Consider the following 14,173-nt stretch of genomic DNA (forward strand, 5'->3'; position numbering starts at 1 on the left):
TGTGTGTTTCTTCTTCTAAAGCTATGGATGAGAGTAAGAGGTTTGATCTAATTTCATTGCTCTCAAGGCCATTTGTTTGTTCATCAAAAGTGTTTGATACAAGACCAGCTGTTTCTGAGTTGAATAGGTGCTTGGAGAAAAAGCCGTTCACACTTACAACTTATTATCCTATGCACAATTTTGAAGTGACAGACATTGGCTTTCTCCTGACTCTTTGATCTGATCTGTATTGGCATTTAAGATGTATTGTATTCTGTCCAAATGCTGAAAAATAAGTTAATTGCCAGAATTAATAAGTTGGGGCTGTGTGTATTCACCATCAAATCAAACCTTTGTGCAAGTGGTCTGTTCATGCCTATGAGAAAGATTGGGTGTATGGTACATTTTCTCTTGAACTCATTAGTTTATATTGGGGGTTGGAATCTGTCTAAATATGTGTGATTTAATTAATCTATTAGCTAACTCTTATGAGACACCACATTTCTGTCTTATCCATCTGTTTTCTGAAAAGCACCCCTCTCACATCGCTCTGAGCTGTCCTCATGCTGTGTATGCCATGTGAATGAGTGAGGGGCGTCTTGGTTAATTTGTCAGAAACCCAGTAATGTCTTCCTTGAAAGAGTCTGGCTTGTCCTTGACCCTATGGCAGGGGTAGGCAACTCGATTCAGCTGCGGGACGATTTTTGACAAAGTGGATGGTCGGGGGGCCGGAACATAATTTACAAAGCAAATTGACTACAACTAAGCCCACAAAGAGATTGTTCTTTTCAAACAATCATTTCAATCATTGATTATGCTGAATTCCCCCCCTCCCCTTTGGGCGGCCAAAAGAAACCACCTGTTGCCCACCCCTGCCGCTGGAAGTCTGGCTGTGGTGAGGGGACTGTGCTTTAGAACCAAGCCTTTCCCAGAAGCTGACACAGGTTTCCGCCATCGCAGGCCTCTCTAATATGGCAGGAACTGGAGGAGGAAGAGGAGGGTCTTGAAGAGGGCCCCCGGGGCCTGTTCCGCACCAGCCTGGGGAGAAGAGCAGCCAGGAGGAGGGAGGAGGGGGTGGAGGGGCAGGTGCGACGGCGACGCCAAAGGATCTCAGATTATTCCGATGACGACTGCGTGCGATATTTGGTCCTGGGCACCTTGGCTGCTCTGCTAGCGTTGTTCCTGGACCTGATCTACCCCCTGCTCTACTGAGCCAACTGGGGCTAAGTGGCCAGTCTCACACCCCATTACATACACACCCCAATACAGATGCACATGAAAGCTTATACACTGAGAAATTAAGTCAAATTTATTGCACTTTAAATTAAATGTCTATGCCATTATTTATATATTTTTTTATTGTTTTGTATTTGTAGATGGCCTATAAATCAACATTCTGCTGAACACATTGAAATTAAACAAAAGTATACACATGATATCCTTTAATCAATTCTATGCATCGTTAAAGAGAAACCGACTGAGCTGCTACTAGAATTTGTTCTTAACTGACTTGCCTAGTTAAATAAAGGTTAATTTAAACAAAATAGTTACTTTGCTCAGCATGGCTTTGCCTGGTTGACTTTTTTTGTTGTGTCCATAATTTAGGCCCTTATAATCTACCCTATATTCTAGTTCAACATACCAAAACAGGTCTCAACTGTACTCTCCCCTTTATTTGTCTTCCTCCCAAGTCTCTCACCATGTAGGTTTTTTTGTACTAAAATATGAAATGCACATTTAGAAATGGATAGGCCCATCTTTTGCACAAGTAATGTTGCTGAGATGACTTGAAGTCTATAGCGTTGTAGTCCTACTGTAATAATGGGTAGAACTGCTCACTCAGATATGTCATCCTTAACACCACCCTGGTCATTGTATGTTGGCGATATCTGCTTGCTTGTACCTTCATGACTTTGTACTGTAGCCTGAAGACAGTTAACATTGTGTTTTTGCCTTCTCAATGAATAGTGTTATAGACTCACTAAGCTATTAAATGCCTTCGCTTTTTCCTGTTTGTCACGTTGCTGATTATTTTAGATTTTATGTTGTTAACGGCTCTTAATTCAGCAGGTTTATTTATTTCTGCCCATTCATTTGACTTATCCCTGTCATACTTGTATTGGAACTGTTTTCTCTGTTTCATGAAAGCTATTTAAGCAAAAGTAACCTTTTTAATGTACTGCTTTGCATTACACTTTTGGTGAAGTAGCTAGCTATGTCTGAGCTTTATGACTGTTTGAGAAGCAGCCTCTAGTGCACTAATGTACAGTTCCTAGCTTAGCAGGGATTTAAAGACACTAGGAAAGAGAGACTGTATGTCTCTCAATATAAGTTGCTACAACGTTTCATGATTATCGGTGCTGCTGGTATATAGACTACGCCCTGTAACAGTGTTGTAGTGATATGTTCAAGTCTTAGGGATTTCACAGTGCATTCTGTCATGTCTCTCCCTTGTAGGTGGGTTTTCAGAGCTGAGTCTAGTCACTATATCTGCTTTAAATGCCCACTATGTGTCCCCAGTATGTGTATTTCATCTCATTCTTAAAATGCATCATACTGGCTGTATTTTGAAAGATGCATCTTGAAAATGTAATCGCTGACATGCAAAACATTTTGGGATTATATCAACAATGGACTAATGAAATATATACCAAAAGATAGATTTTAGCCAGATTTTTCCTTTTAAGAGTGCTCTGTTGTTGGAATAGTTATATTATTTAAAAAAGAAATGCATTTCCCAAGCAATTTGTTCAGGTACTTCCATCTCAATGATGCTCCAATAAACAAGCACTTAAATTGTCAATCTTATGCTGTGTTAATGAATATTATATTTCAATCAGTTACTGTCAGGAATCTTTCAGATATTATCTCAAACATGGAAATTGTCCTGCCAGTTGGAAATGGTTATGTTTTCCCAAATGTTATTTTTGCTGCAAGGAGTGGTCAGTCTGTCAGTCCAGTGTTTTTGCTTTTGCATCGTTTACAGACAGGTCTGGTCATCCTGTCAGGGAGCTGGTCCAGAAAAGGCATGATTGATTTACACTGGTTTATTTTACAGGCCTCTAGCCAGGCCCTCTTTGGGACAGACCTGGACCCTGAAGGACCCCCTCCGCTGACCCCAGAAGTGACCTCTGAGCTGTTTGCACACTCTGGAGAATGTGCTACTCCGTCCTACAGCAACATGGAGGAGGTGGACTAGGGCATAGCTGAGGTGCCACCGACACGGCGTTAAGTTCCAGTTGTGGAAATATTCTCCTCAGTAAAAGACACTTCAGTGCTTACTAATTAACTCGGCATCTTTAGTGTGTCCCTCACTGGTGCAATGCTAGAAATTAAAGAACTGGTTCTGTGGCCGAAAGACCAGCACATGTACCCGTCACCACAGATGCGGTGGACAGACCCACAGACTCACACATTTTCCACGTTCATCTGTATTTACACATCAACCGATCCAGACCAACTCATACTGTATATGTAGTAATATCCATGCAATGTATTTCCTTACACATACTAAGCGCACACACGCATACAAACGGCATGTTTGCACATATAACAAAAGCCTCCACACTCCTGTTGTCCTAGAGCCTCTGGGTTGCAGCCCATTGTTGGCTGATAGAATGCACCTTTGTTTGGGTATCCCCTAAAACGCCACTTTAAATGACACCTATTTATCCCATGATCATGCTTTGGCTCAGAGGTCACAAAGGGAAGTCGCCAACACCAAACTAATTTCCCCCCCAGAACAACAACCTGTTGTGAATATGAGGGGAAATGGTGAGGTGGGAGGATGGGAGATGTGTCTGTGTGTAAGCATTTGTTTTTATTTGATACTTCTCATTGAGGTATTGCCTGGTCTGATGTTTTGTAATTTCTGTTGGATTCTGTAAGCTGGGTTGAAATTGATGTAAAAGTGTGACGGTGAAGAAATTTAAGGTAGACTCAGCGGTATGACCGATGCAGAGAGTAAATGGCATAGTGTGTCAATGTCTAAAACTGAGTGACGCGTGGGGCTTCTCTGCTGTTTTGGTGCCTTGGCTACCACACTGAACAGCCTGAAGTGAACCCTGTGCAGATACACCGTGTGAGAGCAAAGTGTTGCATGGGGGGGTTCCTAATAAATACAAACGTGTTGCATCTCGCTCATCTCTCTGGTGCTGCTCATTTCACAGAGTCTACCTTTTTAAAGTTTTTAACAAGTTACTGTCTTTCTGTTTACTACTTTCATACTCACATGGATTTAGTTGCTTTCCTTTAGATTTATTTTATCTTGGTAAATTATCCAATCCTGTGGATGCAATTTTTGGCAAGATACCGGCTTGATATACACTGAAATGTGCATGTTGATACACAGTAGCCCTAGAATACAATGCGGTTACCTCTCCTGCTACATATCTTTATTTCTGTTTGAGTGGACTGTCTTGTACACCCCTCCCCTCCCTTCCTTTGTAATGGACTGCATATATAAAGTGGGGATTAATGAGAATGCTGCTGTGAATATAATAAATGGTTTAATATAAATAAAACCCTTTTTGAGAAGTGCTAAAAGGTTGTTTGTGTACACACTGATTCAGTAGTAACGGGAATGATGTTTCCTAGTAGAGATTAGTTTGGGAACGTTTCATTTTCCACCAAATCAGCTATTTTCTTTACCCTCAGTATGTGTATGTTTTGTGAAGTTGTTGGTCCTCCAACCGGCACTGCTCCTCTAGATGGCGCTTCTTACTGTATTTACTTGCAGACGCCACACTACAGTAAGGGAAGAAGAAACGGCGTTAAAGAATGAGGAAGTAAATAACATTTACTGGCGCTGAGTCAACGGAAAAGCCGGAGTGTGGTATTTTTATGTGACTAGTTGTACCAACTTAGACAGCTCTTAAATTATGTTTTGCAAAACGAACCTGTTTTGACAAGTGTTATAGCTGTCTTATAGCCATGTAGCTAGTTAGCTACAAATACAGCTACTGTTGTGGACGAAGAGGTTCGGGTTTCAGTAACTTGCCTTATTAACCCTCTGGGTATTCTCAATGACAACTTGGTTAGCTAGCCAACGTTAGTTAGTCAAAGAAAATCAGGTTTCCACAACCGATAATTCGAGAGTGGAGCTACATAATGGCATACTGCGACAAGACAGGTGATCTTCCCTCAGCTTCTCTAAGCAATGAGGACAATCGTAATGGACATGACCCGTTGACAGATAAGCACCCGACTCCACACTCCAAAGGAAATGCGAACGATTGCTGTGCCACTGAAGAAGCCCGAACAGTGTCTGTCCCTCATGGGTTGTGTGTAAAGAAGAAAAAGCTTGTCCTTCACATTGACCTCAATAACACCATCTTGGTGTCTGATGCTGTGACAAGTCAAGGAACTATTGCAGCTTTGGATTACTTTATTTCCACAGTGACATGGGGACAAATGAGTAAACAAGGTAAGACCAGGTTGCAATATAAGTAACAAGCTTCTGAGGGGCCAGGCGACCTCAGTCTAAAAGGTCACTTAGTTCCTACATGTTGACAGTTCTATTTGAAGTAGTGGTCTATGAAAATTAAACAAATTTTTTTTCAAGGAGCAAATGACCCACTTACAATGTAGTGGCACACCTCTATCCTTTTTCTAGAAATGACATGAAAATTAAATAAGTGGAATCACTACTGTGCCTACCTGCCATGGTGATGTCATTGTTGTGTGCAATTGCTGAACACCTGCTTCTTTATCTGCTCTGTAGGTAAATGGATGTGGATGAGTGACTCACCTTCCCTACTTCCACCATGTGAGGGCGCTGTCAGCTACTACTCCCAGTTTGGCCGGGTGGCAGGCTTCACCAGCTCCACTGCAGGTCGGCGATTCCGGGGCGTGCTGGATGAGCACCTGGCGATGCTGCGATGGCCGAAGGAGCTGAAGGGGGACAAGGAGCTGGCTGTGAAGGGGGAGGATGGACAGCTGTACCACTGGATCTTGCCCTCCTTCTTCCAGCTACTGAAAGACCTGGTGGCAGAAGGGAGGGACTTTGCTATCCTGTTCCGCACTTTTGGCTCTGACCTTCCCCGTGTGCTGTCTGCAGTGTCCCGTGCCCTCACTCAGGGCTCCCACCCACTCTTCCCTGACCTTCCAGCACTTAAGGTAAATCAAATCAAATTGTATTTGTCACATGCGCTGAATACAACAATAGACCTTACCGTGAAATGCTTACTTACAAGCCCTTAACCAACAATGCAGTTAAGAAAATATTTACTAAACTAAAGTAAAAAAATAATGAAAAGTAACACAATAAAATAACAATAACGAGGCTATATACAGGGGATACCGTTACCGAGTCAATGTGCAGGGGTACAGGTTAGTTGAGGGAATTTGTACATGTAGGTATGGTTAAAGTGACTATGCATAATAAACAGCAAGTAGCATCAGTGTAAAAACATAGGGGTGGGGGGGTCAATGCAAATAGTCCAGGTGGCCATTTGATTAATTGTTCAGCAGTCTTATGGCTTGGGGGTAGAAGCTATTAAGGAACCTTTTGGACCTAGACTTGGCGCTCCGGTACCGCTTGCTGTGCGGTAGCAGAGAGCCTATATCTATGACTTGGGTGACTGGATTCTTTGACCATTTTGATGAGTGCTTTGGGTTGTGGGTGTGATGCTGGATGTGGTGTCATTAGGACAGTAGCAATAATGATTGTTGTCCTGGCATTTTACCAAGCTCTTACTCACAGGCTACCATATTAAATGGGCACATTGCTCTTATCATAATCACTACTGTTAGCTAACCTGCCAATAGCCCAGTACTTGCAATCATTACTCATTGTGGGCTGCTCTCTGTTGCAGCTTGTCATTGAGAGGGTGACACCATGTTACAGGTGGATGTGCTACTGAGAGTGAGAGTGAGTCACAGGCAGAGGAGGAATTATGTTCTTCCTCCTCTGCCTGATTTGAAGAGGTCAACCACAATTCACAATTATAGACCCATTTTTAAACTTGGGCCATGTCTGTGTCATCTGAAAGACTCCCGTTAGTGTGTGTGTGCATCTGGGCTTGTGTGTGTGTTTGTGAGCTTGTGGCAGTGGGATATAGGGGTCAAAAATCTGATCTGTAAGCTTGTTCCCAGATGTTGGAACAGTGCCCTGTTCAGAAGGTCATTCACGGTGAGATGTAGGGTGGGTGGTGCGACTCTCCTGTGTATAGAGTGTGCCTGCAGTCTCTTCTCAGCCCCCTCAGTGTGTTCTTGTACCTGTTCGTTTACTGGAGCAGAACACATCGATTTCTGCTAGGAGGATGCTCAAAGGCTGCTACGGCACACACAGTTAGCTGCAATAAAAAAAAAAGAAACATCCAGATGACTTATTCAAACTGTCTCCTGTCAAGGACTATTTGTGTAAGAGTGTCTTCACCGAGATTGAGGGTGAAAGAAGATCATTTGATTTAGCAGGTTTGAAATTTGCATGACCTGTAAGCTTAATTGTTTCCCCTGATTCTAAAATGATAGCTGTGCTGAAGTACAGAGGATTTCCATAATTTCTGCTAGATACCTGATACCTGTGCATCTCTAATACACTGCTGGTCAGAGAGAGTGTAACAGATGCTAAAGCCAGCTGTGTTCTTTCTGCTCCCTCCCCAGCTGAGTGTGAATGAGACGCCAGGCCAGATCCGCTGCAGTAAGAAGGGGGCGGTCCTGACCCGGGCAGAGGAGCGTCTGTCGACCCGTGACGGGGAGCGAGCCCTGTACCAGTACCTCAGCTCTGTCCAGTGCCTGGGGGGCTTCCAGGACCATTTTGACTGGTAGGTGGAATTTCTCCGAAAGACTAGTGGCTAGACTAATCACACCAATGAAGGCACTCGAGTATTGGAGGTGCCCTAGTTTTCGGGCAAGCTCATAAATCCATCTTTCAATAGGTAATTTAGTCCAAGTTTGAGTTGTAATGGAGAAGTTCTTTCTGTATTGTCCTCAGTGAAAGTTTCAGTGTCGCTGATGTAGTCAGGACTAGAGGTCGACCGATTATGATTTTTCAACGCCGATACCAATTATTGGAGGACCAAAAATAGCCGATACCGATTAATCGGCCGATTTTGTTTAAAAATGTTATTTATTTGTAAGAATGACAATTACAAAAATACTGAATGAACACTTTTATTTTAACTTAATATAATGCATCAAAATCAATTTAGCCTCAAATAAATAATGAAACATGTTAAATTTGGTTTAAATAATGCAAAAACAAAGTGTTGGAGTAGAAAGTAAAAGTGCATTATGTGCCATGTAAGAAAGCTAACATTTAAGTTCCTTGCTCAGAACATGAGAACATATGAAAGCTGGTGGTTTCTTTTAACATGAGTCTTCAATATTCCCAGGTAAGAAGTTTTAGGTTGAGGTTATTATAGGACTATTTCTCTCTATACCATTTCTATTTCATATACCTTTGACTATTGGATGTTCTTATAGGCACTTTAGTATTGCCAGTGTAACAGTATAGCTTCCGTCCCTCTCCTCGCCCCTACCTGGACTCGAACCAGGAACACAACGACAACAGCCACCCTCGAAGCATCGTTACCCATCGCTCCACAAAAGCCGCGGCCCTTGCAGAGCAAGGGGAACAACTACTTCAAGGTCTCAGAGCGAGTTACGTCACCGATTTGAAACGCTATTAGCGCGCACCCCGCTAACTAGCTAGCCATTTCACATCGGTTACACCAGCCTAATTTCGGGAGTTGATAGGCTTGAAGCACAGTGAAGAGCTTCTGGCAAAACGCAGGAAAGTGCTGTTTGAATGAATGCTTACGAGCCTGCTGCTGCCTACCACCGCTCAGTCAGACTGCTCTATCAAATATCAAATCATATACTTAATTATAACATAATAACACACAGAAATACGAGCCTTATGTCATTAATATGGTCAAATCCTGAAACTATCATTTTGAAAACAAAACGTTTATTCTTTCAGTGAAATTATTCCTGTTACATTGCACAACATTCAATGTTATGTCATAATTACGTAAAATTCGGACAAATTAGTTCGCAACGAGCCAGGCGGCCCAAACTGTTGCATATGCCCTGACTCTGCGTGCAATTAACGCAAGAGAAGTGACACAATTTCTCTAGTTTAATATTGCCTGCTAACCTGGATTTCTTTTAACTAAATATGCAGGTTTAAAAAACATATACCTCTGTGTATTGGTTTTAAGAAAGGCATTGATGTTTATGGTTAGGTACATTCGTGCAACGATTGTGCTTTTTTTGCAAATGTGCTTTTGTTAAGTCATCCCCCGTTTGGCGAAGTTGGTCTTCACACAGTTCGCAACGAGCCAGGCGGCCCAAACTGCTGCATATAGCCTGACTCTGTTGCACAGAACGCAATAGAAGTGACACAATTTCCCTAGTTAAAATAAATTCATGTTAGCAGGCAATATTATCTAAATATGCAGGTTTAAAAATATATACTTGTATATTGATTTTAAGAAAAGCGTTGATGTTTATGGTTAGGTACACATTGGTGCAACGACAGTGCTTTTTTCGCGAATGCGCTTGTTAAATAACCGTTTGGTGAAGTAGGCTATGATTCAATGATAAATTAACAGGCATCGCATCGATTATACGCAACGCAGAACAAGCTAGATAACTAGTAATATCATCAACCATGTGTAGTTAACTAGTGATTATGTTAAGATTGATTGTTTTCATAAGATACGTTTAATGCTAGCTAGCAACTTACCGTGGCTCCTTGCTGCACTCGCATAACAGGTAGTCAGCCTGCTACGCAGTCTCCTCGTGGAGTGCAATGTAATTGGACGTGATCGGTGTTCAAAAATGCCGATTACGTGCAATGTAATTGGACGTGATCGGTGTTCAAAAATGCCGATTACCGATTTTTATGATAACTTGAAATCGGCCCTAATTAATCGGCCATTCCGATTAGTTGGTCGACCTCTAGTCAGGACACTGGGCTCTCTATCTGTAGGTGGGCCAAGAACACCTACTCCATCCTGGGAGGGAAACCTCTGTGGGTGGACCCCTTCGACCAGAATGTCCAGCACATCTTCATCGATGACAACATTCGACAGAATGACAAAGACACCATTGTCCACCCAAAGGTGTGTTTTTGCCTCGATTAATGTGCTTTTGGATGGTTTATGCATACTCATATGGATGTGGATTAGTTTCCCCTTGCAGATACGTTTTTTGCCTTAAATATCCTCATGTTGTTTCTGTTCTTGCTCCATGGTTCTGAAGGTGTTTCTGGACCGAGACGGCTCAGGAACCCGCACAGCCTCCACCTCAGAGCTGTATGACCTCTGTCTGGTCCAGAACGACCTGCTCAGGGCCATCTCAGACCCAGAGTACTTCACCCAGCGCATCAGCATCTGCCAGGATAACTATGACAGGAACCTTCAGCAGGGGGCAGGCTAGAGTGGTTTGTCTGTAGCCCAGAGGTCCAGGGTGAGAAGGGGTTGGGAGAACTCAGGTCTGTAGACTGGAGGTGGAAGGTAAAAGGGAGCTCCTGTAGTTGCTCCAACTCGTCCTCTAAGGTCAATATTCTCAGGGTGTGTGACACTGGCAACCAATATATTGCATATGTAGAAGGCATTATTTTGTAGTATTATTTTGCTGCTGTTTTTAAATTATAATATATATTTAAAAAAAAAAAAATTGGTAATTGATATAAAGACATTGTTTACGTGCACCAAAATTTGTTCAGAAAAGACTTGAATGGTCATACTTGAATGTTTCTAATATTACAAAGAGAGAGAGAGCTGCATGGTTGAGCAGTAAGACTAACTGTTACAACTTAAATCATACTCTAGTCTACAGACAAATTACTTTAATATTAACCACAATTAGTGTTACTGTTTGACTATTTATCATGGCAAAACAATGGATGAGTTTGACCTAATATCATTTGGGTTTATGTGGTTTGGAGTTTATTTGCACTGAAAATGACTTTACTTTCTTTGGAAGCGCTCTCATGTGGGGAAAAAGTATATATCCAGGGAATGTGTGTCACGCTTTCTCTTGAAGGTTTGTCATAGTGGTGGATGAGGTGAGCGGCCCCGTTACAATGTAAAGCTCTTTGGGTGTCTAGAAAAGCGCTATACACCGACTGTACAAAACATTAAGGACGCCTTCCTTCGGGGCATGGACTCTACAATGTGTCAAAAGTGTTCCACAGGAATGCTGGCCCATGTTGACGCCAATGCTTCCCACAGTTGTGTCAAATTGTCTGGATGTCCTTTGGGTGGTGGACCATTCTTGATACTCACGAGAAACTGTTGAGTTTGGAAAACCCCAGCAGCGTTGCAGTTCTTGGCCCAAACCGGTGCGCCTGACATCTAATACCATACCCCGTTCATAGGCACTTCAATCTTTTGTCTTGCCCGTTCACCACCCTCTGAATGGCACACATACACAATCCATGTCTCAATTGTCTCGAGGCTTAAAAATTATTCTTTAACCTAAGTTACATCAATAAGGGATCTTATCATTCACCTGGTCAGTCTCTCATTGAAAGAGCAGGTGTCCTTAATGTTTTTTACTCAGTATATAAGTCGAATCAATGATTAGTATTAGCATATTTATTTTTAAGCTTGAAGGAAGTGTGGTGTTTGACTACTGCAAATTTGAGACACCTTTTCAAAGTAGCACATCACAATCACCAGGATGTGGGTAATTGTGGAAGATAAAGGCGTCAGCATGCTTCAGTTCGGCTAGCACCTAGCCGAACTCAGCTTGGAGAACCGAATGAGTGTGCTCGCATACTCCCTTTGCTTGATAAAAGCGACAATAGTATGGTTTGTCCATTTTGAGTCACTAGTTGTATACACTTCCTCAAACTAGTCAGAATAACTAAAAAAAACGTTCATTCATTTGTATGTTTTTGCCAAGGAGATCTTAGTCGTGCAGTTTTACATTTAACTGTTTGGTGCAGTATTTTTCAATTAGATTTTTTTCATGAAAACGAGTCATCTCGTTGAATGACAAAGACTTCATTGAAGAATCCCTACTGTTGACCAATCACCGACCAAGAGGCGTAGACTTCGGCTACTGACTTTGGCTTGCCTCTAGAACATTGTTTTGTGTGTCCGAACAGCCGAAAAAACCTTAATTGAAGTCCACAACGAACAAAAACATCCCAGTGCCGTCATTATATATGCACAAACTGTTTTAGCTGGGAAGCATGCAGATGCCTTTTAAAAGCACAATCAGGCCTTTGACAGCAATTATACAAAAAGAGGCATGGGGCGTTGTTGCTAAGGCAAAGTCACATTTGATGGGAGACCGATTCAGATGCAAGATTGTCTGTTGGACCGACTGACTGTTACCTTATCATGCACTCACAAAGTCAGTCTGAAGGGTTGAATCTGAATATACTTAGTGTCTTTTTGTATGTCATTGTCTTACGTCAGATAGCGTGACTAATCGTCTGCACTGAGTGTCAGTTGGGGGACGAGTAACGCGAATGCGTGATGCCACCTGACGTAAGACAATGCTTGTATGTTTCATGATGAACATTCTGAACAATCAGCTTGTGCGGTGTTCAATAAACCTCATGAGTGGAAGAAAATGTACTTTTGTATCACCTAGACACACTGTGTGTGTGTGTGTGTGTGTGAATGTACTGACCTAGTATTGATCAGAGTATTACTGTCACCTAAAAGCACTATTGATTTCCCCTCAGGCCTTTTGGATACAGTTAAGTGAACATGTAAAATCAATTAACAGCCTACACGGTGAACACGAATAATGTACCTTGGGGAACTAATCAATCAGGAATCATAAGCAGTTCAGTGTGTGTAGACTACAGGGACTTGAACAGTGAAACATAGTTCTTAGAGCATTTTAGTCTGAAAAATAGTTTAGACCGATTAGTAATGGCATTGTAATAAATAGTTAGCTCACTACATGTGACTGGACACTTGTAACCTGAAAGGAACATTATTGTGGAGTTGACTGCCTGATTACTGGAAAGAAATACTGTGGTCCTATCTCTGCAGACTCCTCAGGCTGGGCTTACCCAATCATCACCTCTGATCTCCAGCACAATATGTACAGGGTTGGCTAATGTGATGTAATGGCCATTGTTGTGTTGCCTGATTGCAGCAGCAGACACTATGTTCTTTCATTACAAGCCAAATGGGGCAGAACAGTGTGTACAGTAGGGAGACTCCCTCACTCAGAGTACACTAGAGTGTACATGTCCAGTGTGCTCATTGTGGTTTATGGTCTGTTCACAATACTAGGTTGCATTTAACTCCTGACTCCAAGTAAAGGTCTCCAGGGAAATCATTAGATTTGAGTTGTAGCCTGTGTCAGATTGACTTTATAAATATGAAACCTAAATGGCCTGATAGTCTATCACACACATTACAGTACATGTTTTCCCTTCGAAAGAATTGCCTTTCTTTTATGCTGTTTATTTTAGGCCCAAATAAAAAATGCGCAGGGGCTTATTTAGCACTAGGTTTGAAATGGTACAAATTTTGCAATTTAAAATGTTTGGAACTGACACGAGCTACCGTGTGGAAGAGAATTTAGAGACACATTTCATTTGAGTGTCATTAGGTTCAAGATTAAAGTTATTGTCATGTGCAAGTACAGTAAAATGCCTTGCAAGCTCTTTCCCAACAATGCAGTAATCAGTAGTATTATAAAAAAAGTAAAGTAGGAAGAAAACACGAGAAAGTAAGCTATATACAGGATCAGTTCCAGGGTCAGTAGCTATATACAGGGCCAGTTTCAAGGTCAGTAGCTATATACAGGGTCAGTTCCAGGGTCAGTAGCTATATACAGGGCCAGTTTCAAGGTCAGCTATATACAGGGTCAGTTCCAATACCATATTTACAATGTGCAGGGATACTGGAGTGGTAGGGGTAGTTACTGTATGTATAGGGGTAGGGTGACTAGGCATCAGTATGTTTGATAAACAGAGTAGCAGCAGTATATATTATGATTGTATGTGAGTGTGTGTAGAGTCAGTATGAATGTCTGTGTGTGTGAGCAAATTAAGTGTCTTTGTGTGTGGGTGGGAGTGTGTTAGTGAGTGTGTAGGAATCTGTGAGTGCATACTTGGCTTGGCGATAGAAGCTGTTCAAGAGCCTGTTGGTGTCAGACTTGTTTGTTGCTCCGGTACCGCTTGCCATGCGGAAGCAGAGAGAACAGTCTATGGTTTGGGTGGCTGGAGTCTTTAACAATTTCTCAGGCCTTCCTTTCACAACGC

General features: G+C 42.1%; 2 protein-coding genes across 13 annotated transcripts in view; both read left to right on the forward strand.

Moving 5' to 3' along the window:
• Positions 1-4,524, forward strand: part of usp19 (ubiquitin specific peptidase 19) — a 37,277-nt gene extending 32,753 nt beyond the window's left edge. For 9 of the 12 annotated variants that reach the window (XM_055892259.1, XM_055892258.1, XM_055892260.1 and 6 more), the window contains one exon: positions 940-2,782. In XM_055892259.1, the coding sequence (XP_055748234.1) occupies positions 940-1,191 (252 nt within the window). In that variant the 3' untranslated portion in view covers positions 1,192-2,782. The other 3 variants (XM_055892266.1, XM_055892269.1, XM_055892270.1) reach the window with 2 other exon arrangements.
• Positions 4,525-4,717: 193 nt separating this feature from the next.
• Positions 4,718-12,541, forward strand: si:dkey-32e6.3 (uncharacterized). The gene is made up of 5 exons (XM_055892271.1): positions 4,718-5,404; positions 5,702-6,096; positions 7,585-7,745; positions 9,920-10,052; positions 10,192-12,541. The coding sequence occupies exons 1-5, from the start codon at positions 5,089-5,091 to the stop codon at positions 10,366-10,368; spliced, it is 1,182 nt and encodes a 393-aa protein (XP_055748246.1). The 5' UTR covers positions 4,718-5,088; the 3' UTR covers positions 10,369-12,541.
• The last annotated feature ends 1,632 nt before the right edge of the window (positions 12,542-14,173 follow it).

The sequence above is a fragment of the Salvelinus fontinalis genome, chromosome 31 (assembly GCF_029448725.1).
Source record: "Salvelinus fontinalis isolate EN_2023a chromosome 31, ASM2944872v1, whole genome shotgun sequence".
Lineage (NCBI taxonomy): Eukaryota > Metazoa > Chordata > Actinopteri > Salmoniformes > Salmonidae > Salvelinus > Salvelinus fontinalis.

Coding starts and splice junctions, on each gene's coding strand:
- si:dkey-32e6.3 (XM_055892271.1), top strand. CDS start 5,089: ATGGCATACTGCGACAAGACAGGTGATCTTCCCTCAGCTTCTCTAAGC. Junction 5,405..5,701: donor GGGACAAATGAGTAAACAAG/GTAAGACCAGGT, acceptor TCTGCTCTGTAG/GTAAATGGATGTGGATGAGT. Junction 6,097..7,584: donor CTGACCTTCCAGCACTTAAG/GTAAATCAAATC, acceptor CTCCCTCCCCAG/CTGAGTGTGAATGAGACGCC.